Source organism: Medicago sativa, chromosome 8 (assembly GCF_051527215.1).
Source record: "Medicago sativa cultivar Bolivia chromosome 8, Bolivia_mono, whole genome shotgun sequence".
Taxonomy (NCBI): Eukaryota; Viridiplantae; Streptophyta; class Magnoliopsida; order Fabales; family Fabaceae; genus Medicago; species Medicago sativa.
In genome coordinates, this window is record NC_140756.1 from 18,679,190 (window position 1) to 18,705,037 (window position 25,848).

Genomic DNA, 25,848 nt, shown 5'->3' on the forward strand with positions numbered 1-25,848 from the left:
GATTGCACTTATAAGTTATTTCATATAGTATGTGAGAGAGATAAAATGTAAGTTAAAATGTATTTTTTTCCATAATGACAACCATTAATTGGCCATTGACCATTTTTTTTTGGTTACACTTTGGCCATTGACCATTGACCAATTCATTATAAAAAAATAAATTCATTAAACCGAAATAAATTAACAATGCAATATTTAATTCATTTTCTTTAGAATTATTTGATTCAATTTATTACTTCCTTTTATAATAGGTGTCTTTTTTTATTTTTTCTTGTCCCAAATTAATTACTAATTATTTGTTCCTTTTATAATACCAATGCAACATTTATTATCTTTTTCCACTAACAAATTATTATTTATTGCTTTTCAATCAACAACTCCACTAAATATAATTAATATATAAGTGTGTTTTAGGTAATGACACATATTTTATCATTGAAATAAACATTATTAATCATTTTCCATCAACATTTTTAGTCCCTATAAAATTTTTCCATCAACATTTTAGTCCCTGTCAAAAATTTCCATCAACATTTTTGGTCCTTAAAATGCTTAAGGAAAATATCACAGGGACTAAAAAGTGTGATTTTATTTTATAGGGACTAAAAACAAAACTGTGAATATTTATAGGGACTAAAAAATTAATTAACCCTTTATTATAAAAGATAAATTAATTAAACTAAAATAAATTAACAATGCAATATTTAATTCGTTTTAGAAATATTTGATTCAATTTATTACTCCCCTTCATTTTACTAATAAGTGTCTTTTTTTCTATTTTTTTTCCTTGTCCCAAATTAATTATTAGCCCTTTTTATAATAAGTGTCCTTCATTTATTATCTTTTTCCACTAACATACCATTATTTATTGTTTTTCAATCAACAACTCCACTAACTATAATTAATACTCCCTCCGTTTCAAAATTCATGTCCAATTTTTGCAATGTGCACTATTCACTTGACTTAATTTGACCATACTTTTTAACTAATGTATAAATATAAATATTAGCATGTAAGATTTTGTTTGATTTGTCTCGACAAATATTTTCAAAATATTAAATTTTTATAATTTTTTACTTTAGATAATTAAAGATATTAACGGTCAAAATTGTGCATTTGCATGTGTGAAGTGGTTGACTTGGACATGTATTTTGAAACGGAGGGAGTATATAAAGGTGTTTTAGTAAATGACACATATTTTACCTTTGAAATAAACACTATTAATCATTTCCTTAATACCAATGTAAAACTCAAATTAGAATCTAATGTGAGATGGAGGGGTTATTAAAAAAAATTGAGTCAATGTTTCTTAAAATTAATATGGTACTCTCTCCTGTTCTTTTTATAAGAAACAAAAGACATAAATTATCATGACCAATAAAATACATTGAAAATATTTATCTTCATTTAATACACCTCTACATTTAAAAAATTTCCATGAATACACTTAAATTAATTACTCTTGATTCCACGAAATTTTCTCTCATAATAAAAAATGACACAAATGAAATTTAGCTTCAAACACACTTGAAAATTGGTCAATGTTTTTTAAAAAATGACCAAAAAAAGGACGGGGGGAGGTTTAATTATTTGCCTATTAACAATGCAATATTTGTAGGTATTTTGCCGTTGTATACTATTAACTTAGGTGATGTGAGTTTACATACACACAAAGGATATTTAAGGTATATTCGTACATAAAATAAACACATTACTTAATAAGAGTGAAAAAGACAATAGACGCTTATGTGTTTATTGATGATCAAATGGATAGAGAGAGTATGTGATTTTGATGATCAAATGGATTCAATGTTTTGAATGAATGACCGTTTATTAATCCTAAATGTGAAATTGATAATTTGTGTAGTGATTAGATTCAACAAAATCGTATAATTTTTTTTTAAAAGAAATCAACTGATTATTCAAATCTTAGAAGGTCAAATGTATTTTGTTCAATTTTTGAATCAAAAATATTTGACCTTTAATCATTACTTTTTACTTATTTCATTTGACCGTGCAAAACAAAGGTTCTAAAATTTCATTAGATTTTAGATTAGATACATAGACAATTCGGACAATCCTTATTTCAAGGGGTGAAAAGGTATTATCAAAGAAACCAATGCTAAATTTTTTTTAGGCCATATATCTACCAACTATCGTGAATTATCATGCTTTTTTTTTATCCGTAAATTACCATGCTTTAATCATATAAATAATTGTGCTTTTACAATCTTATAATTTAGGTGAAAAAGTCTTCTCCGCTGGCAAAATTTGATGTGAGCATAAAACTACACATTAGAAGGGTGGAACTAACCTTTTTTGTCAAAAAAAAAAATGAAGGGTGAAAACCTTCCAATATTATTATATATTTATTTTTGAGGGGATATATTATTATATAACATAGCAACAATTACAAAAACAAGTTCCGTCAGCCAAACATTTTGAATCTACATATAATTTTTTACATTCATCTTGGCAAAATGCTATGCACGACGAAAGATTTCCTCCACCACAAATACGAGGTCCATGGCGATAGCACTCTTTTCCCTCATGTATTATCATTTGATTTCCTGCAATAAATAGTAGAATCAAATCAAATGTAAATATGTAACCAAAAAAAAAAATCAAATGTAAATATGCTTAGTCAAAAACCCCTAACTCATAAAAAATTGTACAAAACAAACGAAGTATCTTAACTCATACCGAGACTCATGGAGAAAACAAGTAAAAGAATGGAAAAACAAAAGAGGGTTTTCATGTTTATGATTTTGGGAGAATTCTTAAGGGTGTAAGGTTCAAAGTTCAAAGGTGTGACTGCACTTATAAGTATAAGTTCTTTTATGTAGTACTATGTGAGAGAGATAAAATGCAAGTTAAAATATATTTTTTTCCCACAATGACAACCATTAATTGATCATTGACCATTAACCATTGACCAATTCATTACTCTCTCCATCCTCTTTTATAAGATTACTTTACAAAAAAGTTTTGTTTTTAAATATAATTAAGACTATCTATAAATTTGTATATGCATTTATTACTCTTTTTTCAAATAGTTGTGTTGTTTAAACATATATTTGTTTGACAACCTAATGAAGAACTACAATTTTACAAAGAAAAGTATGTATTGATATGAAAACTAAAACAATAGAAAAGTAAAAGGGTCATGCTAACCGGTGCCCCCGGGCACTGGTTAAGCATACCATAAAAGAGAATTATTACCATAAAAGGAAACTGTTTTTGACTTTATTATAAATTAATTACACAATTTCAATGTATTAACTACTATATAATTTCCTTTTTCATATCCTTAACCAGTGCCCCGGGGGCACCGGTTAGCATTTCCCAAAGTAAAAATATAATGTGGGTATGAGAGAGAAAATTGTCACAAAAATTGTTATAAAATAGTTGTACAAATATCATTTCTGTTTTCTAAATTCGCTTCTCATTAATATTATCAATATACCTTGAAATATAAAGATTTAACATTAAATATCTCTATACACAAAGGAAAGGTAATTTGGTACTCCCTCCGTCTCTAAATAATTGTCGTTTAAGGTTTATGCACGATTATTAAGGAAATAATTAATTGTGTTGATTTTGATGGTAAAATTGGTATCATTTACTAAAACACCCTTATTAATTATAGTTAGTGGAGTAGTTAAGTTGGATGAAATTCAATAAATAAGAGTATAATAATGGAAAAAAAATAATAAATGTTGCATTGGTATTCTAAAGTGACAATTATTTTGAGAAAAAGAAGAAGTGGTAAAAAGACAATTATTGTGAGACGGAGGGAGTAATAGTTAAATGCAAAAACCCTAACCAACCAAAAACATAAACACCAACTAACTAACCGAAGATACTCTAACTAATTAACTGAATTGACGGATACGATGGAGTGACAAAGAGAAGCCAAATCGATATTCGCCTCATATCGAACCTTCCAATTCTTACGAGAGACTCCATGAAAGATTATTGACTTCCTTTAACAACGCGTCTTCCATTGAAAATTTCTTGGCTTCCTCGCAGTGAGGTGTATAAGAAGGAACCAAAACAGCAAAACTTAGTTGGTGAACTAGCACTCATTCTTGGTTGTTATAAGCTCATATATTGAAACTAAAGTATATGAATTTGATTGATTAGTTTGTTTTCAAAATGTTATTAAGTGATGGAGTTTCTTGGTGTTTCATGATTTCTCAATGAGCATTTGCCCATGGAAATTCACGGGCCAACTTTTTTCGGTGACGCACACTCCGTTGCAGCAGAGAACATTTGCTCTTGCAAGCACATGTGCTGTTCCAACAAGCGAGCTCCCTCAACAATCAATCAGAGGTGATTCGGTTTGTGTAAATATTTCACAAGCGAATACACTAAAGGGATTAATGAATGCAGACAACACCTCCATGGCCGTCTGACTCTGCAAAAAGGAGACAAGCCTATTACAACACATGATTTGAGGCAGAAACTCGAAACTCTGGAAAGACTTGGGCCAATGGAAAATCACTCTTCAGTTCGCATCCTTGGAGGACATGTGATGGGTCTGATCTGTTTGTGCTTACAACCAGAAACAGGCGCACGCCCAGGTCTGGAGTACCAAACAGACACAGTGCGCAGCAATTTCGTTGGAATTTTTCACGTGGCAGTTGGATTACAACTCATGTGGCCTTGGACATTTAGCAGCATTGGAATTTTACATTATCATTATATGAGAGCAACAAAACAGACACAGCTACTATATAGTTTTGCAACGAGATTCCAAACCTTCAAGCATGAAACATAACATCTATTGCAGGCACCACCGCTTTAGCAACTTTGTTCTTTATCGCTTTCTCCATTGCATCCTAACATCACCAAAAGCCTTAATAAAGGGTGAAAACATGACTAGTAGATGCGAAGTTATTGATGTGTAAACTAAATTCCAAAGAACCTTAAGAAAAGAGAATTCACCATATCAAAAATATTATGAACCAAAACAAGGAAAATAGAAACACCAAAACAGGACTAGCATTGGAAATACACAAGAAATGAAGCCATAAAATATATAGTTTCATCGAAAAGAATTGCCAGAATAGGTCTAAAATGAAATAGATGTATCTTATCAGTCGGCGTAATGGAAAACAGGAGTAATTGAATTCAAAAGTTTCATAGCGTCGTAAATATGCAACAGAAAGAGAGCTGTATTTCTGTGTGTTCCAATATAATCAGGGCTCTACAATAGACTTTCATCAAAAAGAAATTTCACATGCCATACCATTACTCTGGACAATCAAACCTCAAAAATATCATCCACTAATGTCTCACCTTTTCCATTTCTAGGTTCTACAAACTCAATTCCTAAACTCACATCAGTCTACAAACTCTAGGTTTTGAGCAATATTACAAAATAAATCAAATGCAGCCGTAACTGTCAAAATATTTTCGGAGCACAATATGCAATACAGAGTACAGATTTTGCAAAAACCCACTACCAGAGGCCAATCACTCAATTCAAAAACCCACTATCATCAATTTTGAGACAATTATCAACAGTATATGTCAACCACAATTATATATTGGTTAGAAACAAATCTTTTAGTACTAAGAATTTCAAAGTTGGAAATCGAGATATACTAGGTTATGAAATTCATTGGTGATATATTTCATAAGCTATTGAATTAGTATAGTTCAATCAAGTACTTACTAAGTTATTGTAGCTATATATTTTCTTGTCTAATGTAAATGACAATAAAGTGTTGCTATTAAAACACCAAGCTAACAAGACAACCTTTAATGATATTGCAACCACTCACAAAGTAAAGTAATATGAAATGAGGGAAAAGTGTATTCATCTTATTCAATGTGTAAATCTGAAGTACAATTGATATATGTATACATAGTTATGGTACTGCTAAGCTACATTGTACTACACTTATTGTACTACATTCAGATAACTTGTACTGCAAGTTATTGATCAAAACTATCTCTCTTAGTCTTATTTAGCTCATGGATTAATATATCCCCACAACACACAAGTTGGAGGCTGGCAGCTATGTGGATTGCACTCTGATTATCACAATAAATGACAGGAACTTTGGGACAATTGATCTGCAAATCCTTGAGTACATATAAGATCCGTTGGAGTTCACAGGAAGCTGCAGCTCGCTTCTGAAGATGACTTACTTACAGTCAGTTACTTCTTTGTTCTCCAAGATATAAGTGACTTGCCAAGGAAGAAACATTGTCGCGATATGGATCTCCTAGTATCTTTGCAACATGCCCAGTCAGCATCTGAAGAACCTTGAAATTGAAGAGAAGAGTCTCTGGGAAAAAATATACCACGACCTGGAGAGCCTTTGAGATATCTAAGAACTCTTATGGCAGCATTGTGATGAGTTTGTGTTGGAATGTTGAGAAACTGACTCAATTGTTGAGTTATAAAAGTAATATCAGGTCTGGTAGTTTTCTTCAAAAAAAAATATCAGGTCTGGTAGTATTGAGGTATAAGAGTCTCCCAATCAATCTTCTATAAGCTGGAACATCTGAATATGGTTCAATACTATCATGGTGTAACATCTTCTATAAGAGTCTCCCAATCAGTTGTTGACTGTCCTGAATTTCTTGATATCAGCCTCCAACGGTTCCTTCTCCGGTGAAGTATTTGGAGCATCAGCTAGGCAGTACGCAATCCCTTATACTTGGCACAACTCCTAATCTGCTCCTTTAGATATTGGTACTACATAATTGAAATATGCACGAAGAAACTAGTTAAACTTGAATCAAAAGCATTGCTAAAGGCACCATAAACTTTCAGAAAAACTTACCTTATACGTATGAGAGCCACTTCGTAGGAGGTTAGAAGACCGCTCCACCTCAACATCAAGAGACCGCTTCAGCGCAGCAGCATATTCTTCTTTTTTATTTGAACGGTGTATCGTCTTCAAAAACTCTGAAAGCTAAAAAAGAAAAAGACAAGGCACAACAGCAAAGTGCATACATCAAATAGCCACAAACTAAATATAAGAAAGACTAATATTTGATGATACCAACACAACCACTATTCTCGAGAGTTTTTGATTTACCTATCCATTGTTTCGTGTCTTGCAATATCACTTGGACTATCATGCTATTTTTGATAACACTCTCAATTGCTCAGCATCTTAGCACTTCAATTTCCAACCATTTTTGTACCGGTACAAAAACATTTAGTTGTGTACTATAAATGTCACCCTATTTGTATAACCATGTTATTATAAACACAGTACTAAAAGACTAATTTTACAAAGGTGTGAGGAATATGTTGAACGTGCAATATTCCTTGAGTCCCTTAATTACTTATATAAAGTACTTGAATCCCTTAACTGCATGTTGGTTGTTATACATTCTGAATAGAGATTATGACAGCAAGTCTTTGTCTACCAACCCCTGCCCACACCCTTTGAGATCAAACAGGTTAGTCACTAGTCTAGCTTTGAGAGTTGGTGGATTTGGTCAAAAGAAGAACATAGCTTTGATCAGCCAAAAACAGGATGTAGGATAGACTATAGAAGATGAATAAATTTCCTTAGAGAATCCAATCTATGAATTATAGTGTCATGCCCTTTACAATCAATAACTGGAAAATGATGAAATTACACATCATGCACATCATACATAAGTCAGATGCTATGAAGCACAAACTCAGACACGGACACGACACAGACACGTCGACATCGATAATAATTTGAGAAAAAAACATATTCAATACAATCATGTGTTGTGTCGGTGTCCGACATGATACATATCCGACACCAAAAGACGCCTAATCTGAAGAGTATATTTGCTTCATAGGTTAGATGTGAGGAGGAAACGGCACATCATGCATATTATACATGATTTATCTATATGCTAACCAGTAAGATATTGATCATATATAGGACCTTGTATGTTCAAAGATACATTTACAAGAATTTGATATCTCAGAAGCAACCTGTTCGTAGTCATTTACCATTGCTGGGGAAAGAGCTTCGTTTGGTAACACGCAAATAAAATACATGAGAATTTAGTTAGTTAACCAAGTTCATTATAGCTTATTATTTGTCCCACATCGCTCGGAGTTCACATGTGGAAATGTTGAGGGGAATATAAATAAAGAGGTATTTGCAACATTGCAACATACTTACCTGGAAGGGGTCAATGGATGATCAAGAAGGTCCATGGCCTAGGTTGGTGACCTCCATTGCACTTCGGAGGGGTGCCTATCTAAGGTATCATAATTTGTTGTTGTGGGGGCCTGTGTTCGCGCGGCCCCCTCCAATAATAGTTTAATTTTTTTTTTTTTTAGATAATGGATTGGTGGTAGAGATGACAAAATTCCTTGTTCTAGAGAATTTAGAATTTTTTATTTTTATCTTGAAGCTGTGTTTTCCTCCATAAAGATGGAAAATCCTTCCATTAATAAATAGTTAAACATCCTTAGTTAAATATAACTTTATTTTTACAACAAATATCATAGACATGGATGCTCATTTACATCTCTTATTGTGGGTGAAATTATTGTCTAGTGATTATTTGTTATTATATTTGTTGCTTAAAAAAACAGGTTAAGAATGTCAAGTCTACTAATCAAATTGATGATAATGCTAAGGTGGAAAAAGGGGAAGAAAAAAAAAACAGATGACAAAAGAATAGGTTGCAAAATGTACAGATGTGCAACAGGACGGTGACTTGCAAAACAAGTCCCTGGATTTTCATAATCACGATACCTTGCATGACAAATCTTGGAAGGTGCAGATCAATCCAATGGAACATGATAAAGAGGCAAATACTTCTTTTCATTTTGAATTTGTTAATGTAACTGATGAGATAGTTCGGCATAATTTGGGGGACAAATCGATTCTTGTTATACAAGAAATGACAGGAGAAGAGTCTATGATACTTCTGAGGTAGTAGTTAGTGCCTGAAAGTCAGCCTAATATGGTTGATACAAATAATCAGGAGCTTCATGACAATACGGAGAAAGATCTTATTGCTTTAAGTGGTTTTCTAGATTGTAAAAATGGCAACACTGATGTTTTACCAGATAAACCAGTGGAAGATCAAAACTAGCTTAAATGATAAAATCAACAATGCTGCAAATTCTGAGATGCACAGAGATAACTTGCTTGGCAAGGAAGATGATTTCATTCCTGTTTACAGATTACAGAAAACGATCATGTTAAAATAATTCTTCTGCTTAGAAAAAGAATAAAAAATCTTACAAAGAAACAAATGAATGTGTTTGTGTATATATTTATGCCATTGCTCCTTCCTGATAACAATTATCATTGTCTATTTATAACAAAAACATAACAGTGAATCCTACTAAACCGTTTTAGTCAACTTAGAAATGAGTATTGTTTATTGAATATCGTTAGAACTTATTTTGGGCGATTGCTACAAAACTTGAACAAAAAGAAGATGAAGATGAACATGATGAAGATTGCACAAAAGTTTCAAAACGTGTGTCGACACACTTAAGTTTTAATTCCGATTAGCACCCACTAATTTATGTCAACCTGATGCAAATGGATATGCTAGCGAATCTCCATCAGGATACTTTAAAATCCTTGATCGTGAGTTCGTGACTTGAATATTCACACCAAGGATCAATTATAGTTCACAATATAAAGTTCTCTCATTTACTGTCGTGCCCTAAAAAAAGAATAAATGATTAAATTAGAATTATTTTCGGAGAATTTTGATTCACAAAAATATGATTTCCGTGTCTATTTTATACTTTTTTCCGTGTTTATTTTCATATGATTAATTTAGAATTACATTCAGCAATAGTTACAACGAGCGGTTAATTAGTAATAACATTCACAATTATTCATAATAGTTGCAATGGTTTGTTGATAGGTGTTTGTCCCCTTTCCCTCCATACAAAAATTTACGTAGGAGTGCACGCTTGCACGCGCGCGCACACACACTCACACTTTTCTTTTTTTTGTGTGACTCAAATAAATACCTGATCCTCAGTTGATCCTTGATTCATATGACCTCCCTCTTTCATTTTTCCATCAAAATTCTTAAGTTCCTTTCTCATTTCATTTCCTTCACCTCTTACACAAAAACGCCATTTCTTAATCTCATTGACAATAACTTTACATTTTTGTCTTCTTCAAAAAAACTTTACATTTTTGTCTGTTAATTTAATATTTTTGTTTTTGTCCGTTTATCTAATTTATTTAACAAACAAAATTTAAAAAATGTAAAAAGTTGTTTCCTTAGTTAGTTTACATTTTTCACTTGATTCATATGGTAATAACCTCTTCAACATCATAACAATATATAAATCTAGGACTTAAATTTGAGGGTGGTGACCACAACAGGACTCCTAACCACATGACTCACATCCATCCAAGTTAGATATCCGAAATCCACTTTCTTTAATCTTGTCATTCTTCCAACTTCAATCCTCAACTTAAAGTTTAGCTTCTCATTCTTCTCACGGAACACCAACTTGTTTGGGATAACACTGACATGAAATCCTTTGATAGGAGTAATGATGGCAACATAAATTGTTTGTGCCTCACCTACATTGGTCATTGTTCTGTGGAACTCTTGTATTGTCCTCCAAGAAGAATTTCCAGCATTGAAGAAAGCAATAAAAAAAGGTAGTTAAGATCCAATGAAGATTTAGAGCAATCATTGAATGAGGATCTTGTAATGGTAGTGATGTGTTTCGGTGTGAAGTTAAGTCCACAGAGAAGATTAACATAATCTTGTGCACCAACGTCATAAACAAAATCGAGGTCAAGCGCTCTAGTGGCATCAACATAACCAGCTCCTAATGCAAGAGGAGTTGCAACTTTGTTACCTTCTCCGATGTCTTTGATATGTTTCTTAGCATTATCAAATATGGTTGATGTTGTCATAATTGCTGACCTTATAGCTGCATGGCTCCAATCAGTATGCGCGCCTTTCAAAAGTTGGAAAACAATTTGTTTAAAAATACATTTATAGGTTTTCAAGCTATTACATTAGATAAAAATACATGTTTTCCCATCTAATCTTGTGCATAGCTACTCTAGACAATGTAATTATTTCTTTTCCAGTTCCATTTACATAACCAAAGAAAGATGCACCATCAACTTGATTCCAACATGTTGTTATTGAAGTGTGGGTCTCTTAATCATATGTATCACGTGTAGTATTCACAATTGTTGTATTAATGATAAAAAAAATCCAAGAACAATTTGTTTAAAATCCTATCTCCAATGATTTTTTTTTTTATATAAATTGTTGGTATTTTTAAATTCACCTTCCAATTTTGAAGAAATTATAACCATCCCATTATTACTTAAACTTTCACTTTCTTGTCAAACAAAAAAGTCAACCACACCAAAAATGACATCTTGACCAAACTCAAAGTTGGTCATGCTTCATTAAATGGATTAAGACCAAGGAATTATGGTGAACACAGTTTTAATATGCAAATACGGTTATAAATATTGCGATTGTAGCTAATCAGTTACTATGATTTCAATTGAGAACATTGCTGCGTGTGTAAAAAAATTATATTTGCACCAAACAAAAAAAAGTCTTACAACTGTTATAATTTTTATACATACTTTATTTATAAATTTGAATATATTTTAAGACCTTTTATCAAATTTATAAATATTTTAGATTTGACATAATTAACCAAATTTAATCTACCATTTCCCCGTCCCACCTCTATTTAGTAATTTTTTAACCCAAAATTTTAGTTCCCTCCAATCAATTTTTCATTTTCCTCCACACACAGGTTTACATAGGCGCGCTGACACGCACGCACGCTCACACACACTCCCACTTTCCTTTATTTTTTTGCCACAATTTTTTCATTTCCCTTTTCCATTTCATTTCCTCCACCTCTCACACAAAAACATCATCTCTTGATTATTGACTACAACATTTTGTTTTTGTCCGTCAATTTAATTTATTTAACAAACAAAATTAAAAAATTATAGAAAGTTGTTTTCGAACATACAACATCCTGTTAAGGGTTCCTTCAAAAAAAAAAATCCTGTTAAGGGTAAAGACAAACACAACAACAAAGTTCTCCATCAACTTGTTATATTTTATGAATCTTACTATTTATAACTATTTGAACAAATGTAACATTCCAAACATATATTTTGGAAATTCTCCATCAAGTATTTCCTTAGTTAGTTTACATTTTTCGCTTAATTTATATGGTAATAACCTCTTCATCGTCATAACAATATATAAATGTAGGATTTCAATTTAATGGTGTTGGCTACAATAGGTATCTTAACCACATGTTTCACATCTATCCAAGTTATATAGATACATAAAAGTGACCTTTAATTTTGTCCTTCTTCCTGCTCAACTTGAATATTACCTTCTCTTCCAATAAAAAAGTGGGTGCTAGAGAGTGTTGAAAAGTGAGTGTTGCTAGCATTCCTCATCAATAGGTGCTCCTTTGAAACTTAAGTATAAAACAGATAGTCACTCATTGTTTCTCAATTTTGATAAGAGAATTTTTATCAACCTCTAAATAATTAATAAATTGATTTCTATTAACAGCTAAAATTAAGTTACATATAGTTTGATGGAGATATATTGTTAGTCTAAAACATTTTTTTTTGTACCATTTTGGGATTAAGGGTTACATAATTGGGTTTGGGGATTCTAATTTTGAAATAAAATCATGGTGCATTCATATTAGTGTTGGACTGATAATTGTTACATGATGAAAATATGCAAATTACATGTTTGATGTTTTGATTAATATGTTATATAATAATTTGTTGTTATGTGTACAAGACTTTTAGAATAGGTTTATAGGTCATACAAGACTTGAAGATGCAACAAATTCATAGAGTATAGTGAGATAAGACATAGAGTAAAATTATGCGACCTGTAATTGCTACAAATATCATTTGAGAGTGAAACTTCTACCATTATAAAGTAGACAAAATTATTTACATAATAGATACAATAAATGTTGCATTACCTCAAGTAGGGTAGGAATCCATGTTGCAAGTTGGGTAAAAGTTTCTTCCATATTTCTGTATGTATGCATGTTCTTTAGTTAAAACGAACTAATTGTATACTTAAACCCAAAAATAAAAATTATAATTATAATTATAATCTAGACATTTTAAACTTTATGGGAATATTTCTTTTCTCAAATCGGATGTTGTTTGGTATTTTAATTAGTTACTTGAAAAAGTAGTGCTAGCAACACTCTCTCAAATACTCACTTCCTCATTGGTTTAAATCAAGGTGGGTCTCATACTTTGGAAATGGGTTCCACTTAAAGTGGTGGGACACACATTAATTTCATCCAATAAGAGAGTGAGTGTTAGGGAGAATGTTTAAAAGAGAGTGTTTTTAGCATTTCTCTAGTTGAAATTGAGGTCAAAGTACCGAAGAATAGAATTTTGGGTTTGAATCGATTCAAGTACCCCAAATTGAGAAAGAAAAAAACTAATGTTATGAATATAATCCTTTTCTTAAACCTTAGTTATGTATCTCTTGGAGTACGTCACAACCCTAGGATTTCATTTCTTTTTAAAAAACTAAATTGCAATAATTTGAACGTAATGTTTTAAGTAATCAAGCAAGCAAGTATAAGGTTAGAGACAAACGGTATCAATAAATCAATTAGTATTTATCTAAATTTTAATGTAATAAAATAATTATAATTTATTATAAAAATCATACGCAAGACAAATGTATAATAAAAATAGGGTTGATATTCAATTCGGTCTCTAAAATTGTAGGACTGCATGTTCATATCAACCAAGTCCTCCAGATTATCAATATTTTAAAATTTTCTTTAAAATTAGTACCATTTCAGGTGCCAAATTAAATATTATACTTTAAATAAAAATTTCTCTATTTTTTTTTTTGAGGGAGCTATTTCTTAAATTTTACATTTTTGATTTAAAATGTTCATAGTTAAAGACAAGGATAGATATGGTAAAAAAAAAATATTATTAACATGAAAGAATTGTTTATGAATTTGCAAGTTAAGCTGCCTTAATATATTCTTATGAGAATATATGATAAATTTTCATTAGGGTTTTGTCTGGTTCAACGAAGATAAAAAAGTAAAATTGCATTTTTCGTATTGTTCCCCTAGCATTTCTCTTTGATTGTGTAGTGAATGATCTCTTACCATAGAAATTAAGTCCATGTTTTAGTGTCTCCTCTGGGATTTTATCCGCTTCTAGGCTCTCCCATTATTATCATGAGTTAAGATCCTATCCATTATTATCATGCCCACAGGACCGTTCTTTGGGGAGTGCAAAGAGCTCGACCGAGCCGGACCTTTCAAATGGATGAGCCTCAAGATAAAAAAAATTATTGCTCAATATCCCCACCCCCACTCAAAAAAGAAAAATAAACATGTTTTATGTTTCAATTTCTAAGTAAAAAATCATGTTCCATGTTTCTATTTATAAGTTAAAAAACACGTCTCTAGTAAAAAAAAATTGTTAATTTTGATTTCGGTGGCAAATAATCATTATACGAATGTTATTTTCAATTGAAATAGAAGATTAATTTTTTAAAAAAAAAAATTGTGCGCTTTTTTATTAGGGACCTATTTTTACTATGAGAGTCGAGCCTCTAGTTTCATAGGAGACACGAGTTTCAAGGTATATTATATTCTTAGAGCACCCACATCCATGCCACCCAAATGGGTGGTATAAATGGGACCCACATAATATATTATACTCCCTCCGTCCCGGTATATCTGAGCCAGTTTGGTTTTTCACATAGATTAAGAAAAATGTATAAATAAAGGGGAAAGTGGAATATATTGAATTGAGAATGATGAAAGTAGTATTAATTAGAGTTATATTGTATTGGGAATGATGAAAGTTGTATTGAAAATTGAAATGGTTCAGTTATTTTGGGACACCTTTTTTTAGTAAATGGGTCAGATATTCCGGGACGGATGGAGTATTACTTTACACTTCCCAATTATTTAAACCACCCAACTACATTTTCTAAATATTCATACCACTCCTCTAAAACTCTAAAATGGGTCCCACTTATCTTACAACTACAATATACTTTAAATTATATTTTACATTAATATATAAAATGTGTAATGAAAATATATAAAATGTATCACACAATATACTCAAAATGAATCAAAATATCTAAATAATAAATAAAATTAAATGAAAATTATACGAAAATATATTAAATAAAATTAAATGAAATTAACCATGGAATAGGATAAATAATCAAATATATATGTTAAAAAAATTAGCCGTTGCATGAGTGAAAAAAAAAATATTACCGTTGCATGAGTTAAATATGTATGAAAAGAAATGTATAGTTTGTTGGCTTGAATAAATGTATATTACCGTTGGGCTATAAATATTAATTAAAAGAAAAAGAACTCAAAAGTAATACAAAGTCTGACAAATTCTGGAATAGAACCGTGGTAATGCATTGCCACTATGGTTGGTTTAGCTACTCATATCCAATGCCAATTATCCAAGATACTATGACACAAATGCATTGGTCAGTGTGTTACCACCCATTTTGTCAGGCGATGTGTATGCTCTTAGGTGGCAACAATTGGGTATGGTACAGATCGTACTATGTGTTGAGTGGAGAATGGCACCTTGTCCTCAACTACGTCAGTCCTTAGGTTGGCCATCCAATCCCAATGACTAATTGTTGGATTGGTCACCCTGTCCATTGCATAAGTTCCTTTGTCTCTGTAATATGGTCATCTCATAGTGTCTTGTTAGGGTACTAACTATATTTAATGTGAGAACATCTTTAATAGATAATCTATAAATAGTAAATACTTACGTAAGCTTAGAGCTCTAAACTTTATGTAACCAATTTTTTTTTTTTTAAGAATAATAAAACAAAATTATTAGCAAGTGTAGTAGGGACCACTGAAGTAAGGGCAATGTAGTCAATAAACATATAACAGAAAAAAACACGGGAAATTTTGTAACTAACATTTGGAAATTTTCTTCAACAGTTTCTTCTTCTTCATCTGGTGATTCAATCTGAAAAGCTTCGTGTGAGAGAGACAATGGAGAATCTCATACAATTGGTGAACAAAATACAGAGAGCTTGCACCGCACTCGGCGATCACGGCGAGGAGAGCGCTTTGCCTACTCTCTGGGACGCTCTTCCCTCCATTGCCGTCGTCGGAGGGCAGGTGTTACCCTCGATCTAAAAGTTTTTACCGTCTAGAATGAATGATTCTTATTATGCACCGACACTTCTGATAGAAAGCATGTCTGGTGTCTAACACATATCACACACTTGCATATGTAATTACATGTAATTAATTCATTTTTTTTTCAAAATTGTGTGTGTGCCAATGTTTCATAATCAATACTTGTTCAAAATTTTAACTTACGTTCTTTTAGTGCATGGTAATGTTTTCATTTCAATGTTTTTAATTTGTAATTGAAATTCTCGCAATTTGTTTTCTGTCATTCTTGTTAAATTAAGAATGTATTGGTTCATCAAATATTGCAACGCAATGTTCATTTGTTATTTGTTTTACATAATGATCCTGATCGCATTGGTACTTATTACATAAATATTTACCTACGAAACAAGTAAGTATATAGTAAGGGTCTGTTTGGATTGATTTATTTGAGTTTATCGATTAACGTAAGTTCTGCTAGATTGTTTGGGAGAACTTATGAAAATAGTTTATGGCATTGTTCATAAGAAGTTTTCAGCTTGTTTTCATAAGTTCTCCAAGATAGCTTATGAAAACAACTTATAACTTATACGAAAAAATAAAACTTTATTTTATCTTTTGTCATAGAAATAGATAATACATACGCGCTTGTGCCATAAGCTGAAAATAAGTTGTTTATCAAAACAAGGCCTAAATCTATTTGTATTTGGATTTTATCAACTTTGCTACCTTTTTCTATTTATTGTTGGTTTTTTTACTATGTAGCACCGACACTTCACATTGCAGATGCATCGTTGTCAGTATCTAACATGTGGTTACATTCAATTGTTCTACTTTTTCAAATTATTGTTGGTAGGTGTTTTATCATAATTTTAACAACATGAAGAAATACTGAGATGAATCAACTTCTTTAGAGTTTAACAAGTACATTTCCAGTGTAAATAAAATTTCCAGCATAACATGTTTGTGGAATTGATACTATAATGCGGCAAGTATATTAGTGTTTCCTTTTTATTTTCCTGTTTCTAGTGAACATATTCAAATAGATTTATCCGTTAATTTTAATTTTGCAGAGTTCTGGAAAATCTTCAGTGTTGGAGAGTATTGTTGGAAAGGATTTTTTACCTCGTGGATCCGGTAATTTAATATGCTAAATTAATTGGTGTATATATATGTGTGTATGTTTTTACTTGGTCATGTACTATACAGCTTTATGGTTTGCTTCTCGTCTTTCTCACTCTCCATGATACGAGTTTTGGATAACTTAACCCTGTTTCTGTGTGCAGGGATTGTTACTCGACGTCCTCTTGTTTTGCAGCTTCACAAGATTGATGAAGGAAGAGAATATGCTGAATTTATGCATGCTCCAAGGAAAAGATTTACTGATTTTGGTATTCTCATACATAAAAGATTTCCTTTTACTCACTTTATGGTTTTACTTACATTACACTTAATACCTTTAAGGTATAGCGAATACTAACTAGTAACTTCATCCATTTTTTGTTAAAACGTTGCGTACTGGAAATGTTACTATATTTGCATTTTCTTTGATATTCTTTACTGCTGTTGTTTCTCTAATAGCTACTAATTTCGCCTGTTTTGTAGCTGCCGTTAGGCAGGAGATCTCTGATGAGACTGATAGAGAAACAGGTCGCTCCAAGGGTATTTCATCCGTTCCCATCCATCTGAGTATCTACTCCCCTCATGGTGAGCTACATGCAGCTTATTAGTTAGTACTTGGAACTTTCTTTTTTCTAAAAGAAGTAAATGTTGTTATCGGAGTATCAATTTCATGCATTGAATTTGTTGTTTGGCAGTTGTGAATTTGACATTGGTTGATCTTCCTGGACTTACAAAAGTCGCAGTTGGTGAGTTTTCATTCTATTGTTGTCATTTACTTTGTTGGTTGAATTTCTAAGCACCACCACATTATAAATATGGGGATAATGTCATGATTTTGCCCGGAAATTACAGAGGGTCAAGCAGAGAGCATTGTGCAAGACATTGAAAATATGGTTCGGGCATTTATCGAAAAGGTAATGATTCTATATAAAACTAAATGATTTCTGATGCATATGGGGACATTTATTTGTTATGAGGTGAAAAATGTTAAAGGCAAAATTAAAGATTTGTATTAAAAGTTCAGCTTAATGCTCGCAAAACTTCATATTCAATTTAAGCAATTCATGAATGTACCATAACGTATCACTTATTGCAGCCGAATTGCATCATTTTGGCAATATCTCCTGCTAATCAAGACATTGCCACCTCAGATGCAATTAAGATTTCCCGTGAAGTAGATCCTAAAGGTAAGAATAAGCTGTTGGCCATGATTTTGTTGATAAAGTAATTGTATGGAGGAATGTTTTATTTGAAGTTAACTGTATTAATTCTATAAAATAGCTAAAGCTGAAACTATAGATGTTTAAAATAAAAGCATAGGTTCATAACTTGTACTGCACATCAAATCATATTGTTATCACGTCTCTTGTGTCGGGAAATTTGGAACATATTCGTACAAAATATATAGTTGATTATTGTGCATTATAACTTCATTTAATCTAATAATCTATGTAACTGACGTCACACAGTAAGGAAAGACTTTGATTGTTGCAGTAGTATTTTAGTTTCTTCTGTTAACTCTTCACTGAACATCACTATTGTTATAAATTTTTACACTTTTGTGCTTGTTCATTTGTCAATAATGACTTGATGTTATATTATTTATTTATTATATGACAAGTCTTTCACCTTTATATAAGCTGACAGCTTAAAATACTATTACAAGCAATTGATTAGATAATGAGATTACTTACTTGGCTAAAGATCACTATGTGAATATTGTTCGACTTTTTTTCTTCAGGAGATAGGACGTTTGGAGTTTTGACAAAGATTGATCTTATGGACAAGGGTACTGATGCAGTCGATGTAAGCATTATGTCCCCTCTCAATTCAAAAATTGCGGGCTACACTGAAAAGTTTGCCTCATAAATTTTTTCCGTTTAATTGCTGTTCCTTTGATACTACATTAGTAGCGTGGACATGTTTGTGTCGTGTATAGTGTGTCTATGTTAGACTCCATGCTTCGTAGAGTATAACTTGAAACTGTGTTAGAAAACTGTCAAATAGGTTATAGGTAACATCATTTGGTGATTGAAAAAACTTTTGTTTTCCTTATGTTGGATACTTTGATATCTACACACTGGAATGGAATATGGAATTTATGTGAATAAAATATCTTGCACTTATTTAGGTGCTGTTATGTTTTGGCGTAAATTTTGCTTTTACATGTTTCTACAATTGCGATAGAACTTAAGAATCACACAAACTTTGGAATTCAGATTTCGGCATCTAAACTTAAATCACTGGTCAAATCTGTCAAGTTTATAAACTGACTTCCTCGAATTGTTTCCTTTTCTAGATCCTTGAAGGGAAATCATTTAAGCTAAATTTTCCTTGGATTGGTGTTGTTAATCGCTCCCAAGCTGATATTAACAAAAATGTTGACATGATTGCTGCTCGGCGTAGAGAAAATGAGTATTTTGCTAATACCCCAGAATATAGACATCTAGCTCCGAGAATGGGCTCTGTGCATCTAGGAAAGGTTCTATCTAAGGTATGTCGATTTGTGATCATAAAGTAATACTTGAAACTCAATGGACATTTCCCGAGGAACAAGTTATTGTTTCCAAAATCGCTGATGATTAATTTCTTTTCAGCATTTGGAAACTGTCATCAAGTCTCGTATTCCAGGACTTCAATCACTTATTAACAAGACAATTATTGAGTTGGAGACAGAATTGAACCGTATTGGAAAACCTATTGCTGCTGATACCGGAGTAAGCCACTTCTTCCCCCCTCCTCTTTCTCCCTTTTGCATTTACAAGTGAATTAAGAATTTATGTTCTTTCTCCATTTGTAGGGGAAGCTGTACATGATAATGGAAATATGTCGAACCTTTGATCAAATTTTTAAGGACCGTCTTGATGGCATGTATGTTCCTTTTCCTATGTTATTTAGTCTATAATATGAATTAATGTATAATTCTTTCATAGCAGAGAGATCTTATTTAACCTTGGAAATGCTTGAATGTCCACAGACGGTCCGGTGGTGAGAAAATTTATCAAGTATTTGATAATCAATTTCCAGCAGCTCTAAAAAGACTGCAGTTTGACAAACATCTATCAATGGACAATGTGCGGAAACTAATAACTGAAGCTGATGGGTATCAACCTCATCTTATCGCTCCTGAGCAAGGATACCGGCGTCTTATTGAGTCTTGCTTAGTATCTATTAGGGGGCCTGCTGAAGCAGCTGTTGACGCGGTACATATTTATATAAAAAACTAATTTGATATGGCGCATCCCTTGATGTAGCGAAAAATCCAATCAGATACCGGCTATAGTTATGGTTGCAATGTGGTTACGGATACATCAAAAACTTTGACGTTGAGGCGACAATTGTGGATGCAGACCCTTTTTTAAAACCTTGGTTGTGCATTCCAATTTTGAACATGCTCTTTTAAAGAAACTATAGTAAGGAAATTGTGGTCCACTTTTTCATCCTTGCTTTTTTTACATGAGTAGCTAAAAAATCAGACTGTTACTGCCATTTAGGCTTAAAGAAAATTTGCATTTCTTTCGCTGGCAAAGTTAACATCTGTAAAAGCTTAGTCTGGACTACATTATTTAGAAAATAGATATAAAATTTAGTCTTGTGTTCTGTTATTCACTTGATACATTACTTTTATAATGTTTCAGGTTCATGGAATTTTGAAGGATTTGATTCATAAGTCTATGAGTGAGACAATGGCAAGTAGCATATTAATTATTTTATCTTTTCTGTGTATAGTTCTCTACATGTTTAAGCTTTCAGATGATTTATACTAATTTAGCATAAGACTGAAGTTGGTGTATTTTTTCTAGTGTCTTAATGGTTGCAGTTTTCTGTTGATTGTAGGAATTAAAGCAGTACCCCACCTTGAAAGCAGAACTCGGAAACGCAGCTATTGAATCATTGGAGAGGATGAAAGAAGAAAGTAAGAAAGCAACACTGTTGTTGGTAGACATGGAATATGGTTATTTGACCGTTGAATTTTTTCGCAAACTTCCCCAAGACGCAGAGAAGGGTGGAAATCCAACTGTCTCACTTTTTGACAGATATAACGATGCTTATCTTCGTCGAATCGGTAAGCAACTGTAATTTAAGAACATCATGGAACATTTTTTTTTCTTTGCAATCTTTTATCATAAATTCCTAATAATTCAAATAGTAAAGAATAAATGAGTTCATTACCCACCACAACACACATATCATGAGCATATCACAGTTTTAGTCCCTGAAGTTGTAGCTCTTGACAATGGTTATCAAATCAACAAAATTTTAAAATGATTGTTGAAATCGAAAATTTTCAGTTACATTAGTTATTTTGGATCGGTCATAATTTAGTCTCTAAAATTGTCATTAACGTGATCGAGCATTTTTTTATTTTAAGAAGGATTTTAGAATTTCATTAACCTAGGAGACCAAATTACCCGAGAGTTTGAGAACAAACTTGACGATTTTCTCTAGTATTATAAGTATATATTCAACATATATTACGTTACTACACCACACATATTCGTGAAATTAGAGGCGTTGTTTTCCCCGTTATTCCTTTACTGACACTACTTTGTACGTAACAGCTACGACAGTCTTGTCCTATGTGAACATGGTTTGTGGGACTCTCAGACACACTATTCCCAAGTCCGTAGTTTATTGTCAAGTGCGCGAAGCTAAACGGAGTTTATTGGATCACTTCTTTACGGATTTAGGAAAAAAGGAGGTAAACTTCCATACTTGTTTCCTTGATGGTTCAAATATATATGCATGATCTCTGATAATAAAAAAAATGAGGCGAGTTTTGTTTTACGTGCATTGCTTTTGCAGGGGAAACAACTAGCTTCATTGTTGAATGAGGATCCAGCAATCATGCAGCGTCGAACCTCGCTTGCAAAGAGGCTTGAACTATACAGAAGTGCACAATCAGACATCGAAGCAGTTGCATGAGAAAAGTAGAAGGCCACTGGTTCAAGTTCTGGAAATTCAACGATGTGGCTTTAGTGCAAAGAGGCTCTATTATTTTATTTTTAGGGAGATTTTTTTTTTTTTCATGATTCAATTATTTATTTGTTGAATAAGAGCAGGAATAGTGTAGTTTTTTGACAGTGATTAGTGAAGTCAATTTCACTGGCCTAATGAGAGGTTTATGGTTTTGTTGCAGATGTGTTTCAATTGTATTTAACTGATTACTTTGTCATTAGTTAATTAATAATGCATTATTCATCTATGTTGGTTCTTTTTTGACAAATTGAAATTGTTATATAGTTGAGTTGGATGGATTGAAGGGAATAAACTATACCTTTGTTAATGATTAAATGGACGTAATTATTATCATAATTTGTACCTAAACTATTAAGAAGGTAGAAACATAATTGATAACAAAAGTCTTTGGATTCCTTGATGATTCATATTTATCTTGTACAGTGACGCATTTTCAAAACAAATAATATAAGGAAGGAAAAAAAAAAAAAAATTGGCAAATTAGAATTTAGAACACAGAATCACAGATTTTCCATCACGAAAAGGGTATAATTTGGTACATAGAGAAAAATAATTTAATTAATAAAATGGTTGAAAATTTGGAGGTGCGGGGAATCGAACCCCGTGCCTCTCGCATGCGAAGCGAGCGCTCTACCATATGAGCTACACCCCCTTTGATGTTAATTTTGTTTTGTTTAACATTTTGTTAATTATTTGTTATACAACAAATAGCGGATATTGTTGATATGTTAACATTCTTTTTGTAGAGCGAAAAACAAAATGTATCTAATTAATATATAACTTTCAGTATCCGCTCTACAACATAAATATAACTGAAAGTTATATATAATTAACAAAATGTATCTAATTAATATATAACTTTCAGTATGTTCAAAACCAAAAACAAATGCATCTAGTTAATTATTTCAGTATCATGGCGTTCTAGAGATCTTGAAATTCTCGTGAAAAATGGAGTATTTTTTATGAAAGAACTTGTATATCATTTCTTATGCAACCCACTTGTTTTCATAAATCTAGCAAAATTCATCATATTATCTGATTCTATAATCAACGTGTAATAATAATATTTACATAATTCTCAAGAAACATTTAGCAAAATAGAGGTAAATGTTATAAAGTCTATTTCTCTTCTACTTTATCATGTATGAGATGTATAAAAGTTACGATATTCAAAATTAAGTTTTTTTTTTTTTAATATTACGGTGGGTTGGACAAAATCGCATCAAGCAATAAAGTATAGCTTTTACAAAATCAAGACGGTTCACCATAATTTTGACAAATTCATTGCAATACCAAACTCACATTAAAGATCGAGAAAAGACTATAACTTATTACATAGGTCTTCGGATGAGTCTTCAATCTTACTTACGTTAAAAACATGTAAAACCAACTAATTGAGATATAAAATTTCAATGAAATTTAATTTTCATTACCCAAATATTCTTATACAATTCTCGTATCCATAACAATTTTAGTTATAGTGCTACATTATTCTTCATTATTGTGTTACAGTCCTTAGTGTGGACATGATTAGAGCTTTAAAATTCCCGCTTCAATCGTCCCTCAAGCATGCATGAACCACACAACTCATATTGCACGAGTTATAGAGTTCAAATAGTGAACGGTTAGGCACTTTGTTGTTTCATTTTTACTCCGAAGTACACACTCTCTTCATTGATTTCAACAAATCTATGAAAATATGTTGAGAAAATCATATCTGCTATAATTGTGCTGTGATGAGACCCAATCTTTATCTTTCACAAATTCAACATCAAAACACCCTCCACTAAAGTATTGAGGTAGATTCTCCGTACACCTAACTTGAAACTCCATAGTGGGTATGTAGTGTCGTTCCTGTAAAATTGGAGGCTCGGCTTTGATAATGAAGATAGGCCTCTAATAAAAAAAAAGTAAATTATAAAGTATGTAAGAAAATAATCTGCTGCCAATGAAAAACAATTATAGCTTATAATAAAGTGTTGCTTTGTTTCTGTGAGAATTGTTTCACATTAGTTACTTCAGGGAAACCAAAGCATAATTATAGATAAAATATGCCTGAACTGATACATTCGGGAAGGGCAGTTAGAAAGACTTAGAATTAAAACATGTGTAACATGAACATAAAATAAATAGACCAAGTCTAATTGAACATAAATAAAAATAAAATAAATTATCATAATAGATTATCCTTTATATACAACCTCTCAAAAAAAATTATTCCTTTATACAAAATAAAATAAATATCCTTCCACATTTCTTCATACAAAAAAATTCTCATCTTCCCCTAAAAAATCTTCATGCAAAAAATATTCTCATCTTCCCCTAAAAAATAAATAAAAGAATCTCATTTCCGCTAGTAACTCATTCCATGCCAAGCATTAACTTTGAATCCTTTTTAGGGATCTTGACAATCCAATAAATTGATAGTATTGGATTTCAGTTTTGACTTAGAGTAACAGCTGAAAATGTAAGTTTGGCAGATGAGATTAAATATCAAAAACACTTTTGAGGTCTAAACAAAACACTATCACTTAAGCTCTCAATTTTTTGGATTCCAATTTTGACTTAGAGTAACAGCTAGAAATGTGAGTTTGTGGGTAAAGATCCTCTCCATTTATAACTTTTTCCATTTGTTGCAATTTGTAGAGAGATAGACACAAAAAAATAAGTGGTGGGTCCTATCACTAAGTGGATCCCACCATCATTATTTTTTATGTGCATATCTCTCTCCAAATTGCAACAAATGGAAAAAGTTATAAATGGAGAGGATTTTGACCCTGAGTTTGGTAGATGAGATTAAATATCATAAAATGTGAGTTTGGTAGATGAGATTAAATATCAGAAAGAATTTTGAGGTCTAAACAAAATGTCACTTAAGCTCTCAATTCATTGGATTCCAGTTTCGACTTAGAGTAACAACTGAAAATGTGAGTTGGGTAGATGAAATTAAATATCAATATCAGAAAGACTTTTGAGGTCTAAACAAAATATCACAATTTTTTGGATTCCAATTTTGACTTAGAGTAACTACTGGAAATGTGAGTTTGGTAGATGAGATTAAATATCAGAAAATGTGAGTTTTGTAGATGAAATTAAATATCAGAAAGACTTTTGAGGTCTAAACAAAATATCACTTAAATTCCGGGAGAGTTAAACCTAGAACCACAAGGAAACTATAACCAAGCTAAACCACCACGCCATATCCTTAGTCTCCCAAACTTTTGGAGGTCCAACTCTATAGAGTTGTTTGTACCTCCCCAGGAACAACACTGTAGGGATGCTTCCTTCAAATCTAATCCCACTTTGTCCTCCCTAACAGCCTCAAATGTTGTATGTAATTTCAAAAAATTTCTTTAGAACATTGACTTTCCTCGACCGATGATTAAGTTGTAACAAGTATTCGGATAAAAATATCCAAACATAAACAGCAAAAAATCTAAACTTTTAAGAGTTTGATCTGATAGTAAAAAATAGGTCTTAAATTCGAGAGATCTCAAGTTCAAGCCTTTGGGGCGAGGCAAATATAAATTATCTTCGTAGGTGCTTTTTGAGTTTTAAGGTCTTTCCTACCTTTTACGGATGCACTGTCCACGTCA

The 25,848-nt window shown here is 31.9% G+C and overlaps 1 protein-coding gene, 1 long non-coding RNA gene, 1 other non-coding gene and 2 pseudogenes across 3 annotated transcripts; 2 read left to right on the plus strand and 3 right to left on the minus strand.

Annotated features, from left to right (window-relative positions):
• Positions 1–2,358: 2,358 nt before the first annotated feature.
• Positions 2,359–2,840, minus strand: LOC146897527 (uncharacterized). Its single transcript, XR_015024213.1, has 2 exons — positions 2,704–2,840; positions 2,359–2,570 (listed from the first exon to the last, which is right to left on the minus strand). It is a non-coding gene; the product is annotated as an uncharacterized LOC146897527 (long non-coding RNA).
• Positions 2,841–8,133: 5,293 nt separating this feature from the next.
• On the plus strand, positions 8,134–8,272 carry LOC146897528 (U1 spliceosomal RNA; annotated as a pseudogene).
• Positions 8,273–10,266: 1,994 nt separating this feature from the next.
• LOC146897529 (subtilisin-like protease SBT3) lies at positions 10,267–10,878 on the minus strand (annotated as a pseudogene).
• Positions 10,879–15,860: 4,982 nt separating this feature from the next.
• LOC146897530 (phragmoplastin DRP1B) lies at positions 15,861–22,478 on the plus strand. Its single transcript, XM_085734553.1, has 16 exons — positions 15,861–16,153; positions 17,224–17,287; positions 17,437–17,541; positions 17,756–17,857; positions 17,968–18,018; positions 18,125–18,186; positions 18,369–18,459; positions 19,014–19,078; positions 19,572–19,766; positions 19,870–19,989; positions 20,073–20,143; positions 20,250–20,475; positions 20,911–20,961; positions 21,110–21,338; positions 21,835–21,974; positions 22,079–22,478. Exons 1-16 carry the CDS (start codon positions 16,025–16,027, stop codon positions 22,196–22,198), a joined length of 1,821 nt encoding a protein of 606 aa, XP_085590679.1. The 5' UTR covers positions 15,861–16,024; the 3' UTR covers positions 22,199–22,478.
• Positions 22,479–22,831: 353 nt separating this feature from the next.
• Positions 22,832–22,904, minus strand: TRNAA-CGC (transfer RNA alanine (anticodon CGC)). The gene has a single exon. It is a non-coding gene; the product is annotated as a tRNA-Ala (tRNA).
• Between the last annotated feature and the right edge of the window lie 2,944 nt (positions 22,905–25,848).

Bases quoted from the DNA above. Each gene is read 5' to 3' on its own strand.
- LOC146897530 (XM_085734553.1), top strand. From the start codon at position 16,025: ATGGAGAATCTCATACAATTGGTGAACAAAATACAGAGAGCTTGCACC. The intron at 17,288-17,436 runs GTAATTTAATAT...TTCTGTGTGCAG, and splicing joins TTTTTTACCTCGTGGATCCG to GGATTGTTACTCGACGTCCT. The intron at 20,476-20,910 runs GTACATATTTAT...ATAATGTTTCAG, and splicing joins CTGAAGCAGCTGTTGACGCG to GTTCATGGAATTTTGAAGGA.